This window comes from Vigna unguiculata, chromosome 4 (genome assembly GCF_037176805.1).
Source record: "Vigna unguiculata cultivar grain cowpea cultivar isolate G323 ecotype 2 chromosome 4, ASM3717680v1, whole genome shotgun sequence".
NCBI lineage: Eukaryota > Viridiplantae > Streptophyta > Magnoliopsida > Fabales > Fabaceae > Vigna > Vigna unguiculata.
Window position 1 is genome coordinate 10,172,647 of NC_140795.1, and position 4,316 is coordinate 10,176,962.

General features: G+C 39.0%; 1 protein-coding gene across 1 annotated transcript; it reads right to left on the bottom strand.

Annotated features, from left to right (window-relative positions):
• Positions 1-463: 463 nt before the first annotated feature.
• On the bottom strand, positions 464-967 carry LOC146886762 (uncharacterized). The gene has a single exon (XM_085671859.1). It carries the CDS (start codon positions 965-967, stop codon positions 464-466), a length of 504 nt encoding a protein of 167 aa, XP_085527985.1.
• Between the last annotated feature and the right edge of the window lie 3,349 nt (positions 968-4,316).

Sequence of the window (4,316 nt, forward strand, 5' to 3'; positions counted from 1 at the left end):
TGTTCGACCCAGGCCGCTTACTTGTGGTAAGAGTGGGGAACTAAAACGAATTAACATTTAGTTAAGGGTGTTCGAGCTAGGTGGCTTACTTGTGGTAAGAGTGGGGAACTAAAAGCGTGTTAGAAGCAAGGTAAGGAGTAGTCATGAGGTTAAGAACCCTTTGTTTATTCATGAAATTTGGGCTGCCTCGTTAAACCTCCCTGGCCAAAACCCTCCTTAGGGAAAAAAGACCAGGTGAGGGAAAATAGTACACCCAGGGTTACAAGTATTCGGTACAAAGCATGTTTTTAACTAAAGTAAAACTTGAGATGGGACACATTCCATGTATTGGGTATTTCTTCCCCTGACAACTACTCAAGCCTATACACTCCTCCTTCAGCATCTTCACGTATTCGGTATGGGTTGTCCCAATTGGCGGAGAACTTGCCATCCTTCTTTCTTGCACTGTTGGCCATTCTCCAAACTAAGTCTCCTTTTGCGAATGACCTCGGGCATAGGTTTTCATTATACTTTCTGGTCGCTCGCTGGCAGCTAAGTTGCGTATTTGGGCTTTTTCCCTTAATTCGGGCAGGAGGTCAAGGTGGGTGGTCATGTTTTGATGATTTTGGGCTGAGTAGTATAGTTCTCGGCGCAGAGATGGTTCACCAATTTCAACGAGTATCATAGCGTTTGCACCGTATACTAGGCTGAATGGAGATTCATTTGTTGCTGATTGTGGGGTACACTTGTAGGCCCATAGCAATTCCACTAGTTCTTCTAGCCATCGGCCCTTGGCGTTGTCCAATCGCTTACGTAGTTCCACTAGTATAACCTTATTTGCCGCCTCGGCCTGTCCATTGGTCTGTGGGTGTTCAACAGAGTTGGTTACATGTTTGATGCCTAGACTGGTATAGAATTTAGCGAGTTCTTTGTCTATAAATGTCGGCCATTGTCGGTGATGATTGTATGTGGGACGCCATACCGGCATATAATGTCCTTCCAAACGAATTGTTGGACTTGCTGGGCTGTAATGGTGGCTAAGGGTTTGGCCTCTATCCACTTGGTGAAGTAGTCAACGGCTACTATTAAGAACTTTACTTGACCTTTGCCGAGGGAGAAAGGACCGAGGATGTCCATTCCCCACTTTGCGAAGGGCCATAGGGATAGTATAGAGTGAAACTGCTCTTGTTTCTGGTGGATAAGGTTGCCATGCTTCTGGCATGGTATGCATTTTTTGACGAAGTCTTGGCAGTCTGCCTCCATGGTTGGCCAGAAGTAACCGGCGCGAAGGATTCGGATAGTCATGGTGCGTGCGCAGGAATGATAGCCGCATATGCCCTCATGTAATTCCTTAATTATGTACTAAGCTTGTTCTGCCGTGACACATTTGAGAAGTGATTAGCCGTATCCGTGTTTGTACAGGTCATCACCTATCATCGTGTACCTGGCGGCTTTAGTTATCCAAGTTCTGTCAGCGTTAGGTAGGGGTTACCGGTTTGGAGGTACTGGATGTAAGGAGTTGTCCAATTGTCGGCTAGGTGTTGGGTTAGGTTATGGCAAGTATTTGTGATGGAAGGGGCGGACAATGTTTACTGCAATAGTGATCGGTGGCGGCTTTTTAACTTGGTGCCGGCTAGTTTGGATAATATGTCGACTCTGACATTTTTGAATTTGGGAATGTGTTGGATGCGGACTTGTTTGGAGGCGGACTGGACGACTTTCTGGACCAGATGGTAATATTCTAGGAGGGTAGGGTCTTTGATCTGGAACTCGTCATTTAAATGGCCTATAGTAAGCTTGGAATCGGTTTTGCATGTTGATCTAGAACTCGTCATTGACACCAACTCGTCATTGACACCAACCTCGCGGGCCAGGGATAAGCCGGCGAGGATGGCTTCGTACTCGACTTGGTTGTTAGATGTCTTGAAGGCGAAGTGAAGGGATTTTTCGATGAGGATGTCGTTGGGGCCTTCTAGTACGATGCCAACACCTTGTCCCTTTGGGTTGGATGAACCATCAAAATAAAGTGTCCATTGGTCCTCTTCAGGAGTTTGTTGGAGATCGTTGACAAAGTCTAGAATGCATTGAGCTTTGATGGGGTCGTGAGGTTTGTAGCAGGTGTTGAATTCGGATAACTCAACGGCTGAAGACGACACCCGTCCCGCAAGGTCTGGTTTCTGCAATATCTTCTGAATTGGGTAGTCAGTTTTGACGATGATGTTATGATTTTGGAAGTATGGGCGTAGGCGATAGGCTGCGTGTACCAGGGATAGGGCCAACTTTTCCACAATCTGGTATCTGCTTTCGGGGTCTTGTAGGGTATTACTGACGAAGTAAACAGGATGTTGGGTGCCACCGACATCTTGAACCAGCGCGGCGCCGACGATGTGATCTATGGTGGTGATATAGACCAATAAGGGTTGATGAGTGTCCGGTTTATGAAGGATGGGTGGTGAGGTGAGGGTGGTTTTTAGCTTTTGGAATATTTGTTCACAATCATCATTCCACGTGAACTTGGCAGATTTTTTGAGCAGTTGTATGATGGGTTGGGTTTGTTCGGCTAGTTTGGGAAGGAGGTGGGAAATGGTGGTGAGGCGGCCTATGAGGCGTTGTACTTCTTTGACACTGGTGGGGCTTCGCATTTCAATGATCGCATTGCAGTTTTCAGGATTAGCCTCTATACCGCGCTGGGTTACCATGTCCGCATTGGGGGGAATGGTCGTCTTACGGGATGGTGGGATGAGGTTGGCCTGTAAGGCCTCATCAAGGAGGCGGGATCTAGGAACATTTAAAGGGGCGTATCTGGTGAAGCGGGGTTGTTGGGGTTCTCGAGGTCTCGGATCAGGACGGGGAGGTTGTGGAGTGGGGTTGGCAGTAGAGGGTGCGTAATCATTGAAAAATTTTGTATGGAGGGTTTGCATTTCCTCCATACAGACGTAATCGGCGGCACGCAACTTCAACTCATACATGGAGGCAGGTGGGTGCAGGTAGACGTTGTTGGCGAAGGGGTCGGGTTGATGAGTGAGGGCCATGCACTAGAGTATCATTTATTTTTAAATTTCTCTATTCGTTTCACTTTATTTTAAATAATTATAAATTTATTTTATATATTTAATAATATTACACTATTACCTACTAACATACTATCATTCATATTTAAAAAATGCATACACACATGCGCTATCGCACCTGTGCGTACCCTAATAATAATAATAATAATAATAATAATAATAATAATAATAATAATAATAATAATAATAGTAGTAGTAGTAGAATAGTACTATAATTTGTTTATTAAAACTTTTAAACTTAATTTATCTTCGTATGGTCAAATTACCGTACAATTTTATAAATGAAAAACATTTATATTGAGAAAATCTAAAATACTGCCCAAAAATTTAGAATATGATACAATTTCAATATTAGTAAAAATTGATATTTGTCATCATAATAATAAATAAAAATCAAATAAAATTCTTTAAATAGGAAACATTTTACTATCACACCTATCAGGTTATTTATTTCGCTTTTTACTTATACTATTACTATGTCATACAAACTTTGTATTACTTTTTATTTTAGTTCTTTAAAATTGAAAAAAACATTATGATGTGTTTTTATGTAGAATTAACAAAATTCATTGAAAAATATATTATACCTTTTTAAGAGAATTAATTAATATATTATTTTTTTTCAAAAATTTATACATACAAATAAATATTAAATTTTATTTATAATAAATATTTAAAAAAAAAATACAAACACACGTTATCAGGATATATATATATATATATATATATATATATATATATATATATATATATATATATATATATATATAGCAGAAACACTTGTGTTTTCGCATGTGATAATAAATAGAATGTCCGAACAAGCTAATACAAAATATTTTTCTTCGTATACTTTTGTCAATATGAAATATGAAGTATTACATGAATAGAAATAAAGCAGAAACACTTCATATTTCACAGTGATGTTCTTGAAGTGTTAAATACAGTAATATGTATCTATTATTAATTTCGATAAATATTAAATACCAGGTGTTAAACATAAATAAAGTATAGCATACATAATAATTTCATTATGTGCGTCAAATAATAATTTCTTAACTTTAAAAAAATTTCAAATATATAAGAGACTTGATTTATATATATATAATGTTATATTTCAAAAGTTTTCATTAGGATTGTTTTCCATCTGTATATGTTTGTTGATAAAGGACACAGCATGTGTGTCTCATTCTTTATATGAATGTGCTATGTTTAAATTATAATTACTATCTTTATTGTCATTCATATGTTATGTTTAGAATATATATA

What these genes read in the sequence shown, in the direction of transcription:
- LOC146886762 (XM_085671859.1), bottom strand. Translation starts at nt 967, where the DNA reads ATGCCGGTATGGCGTCCCACATACAATCATCACCGACAATGGCCGACA.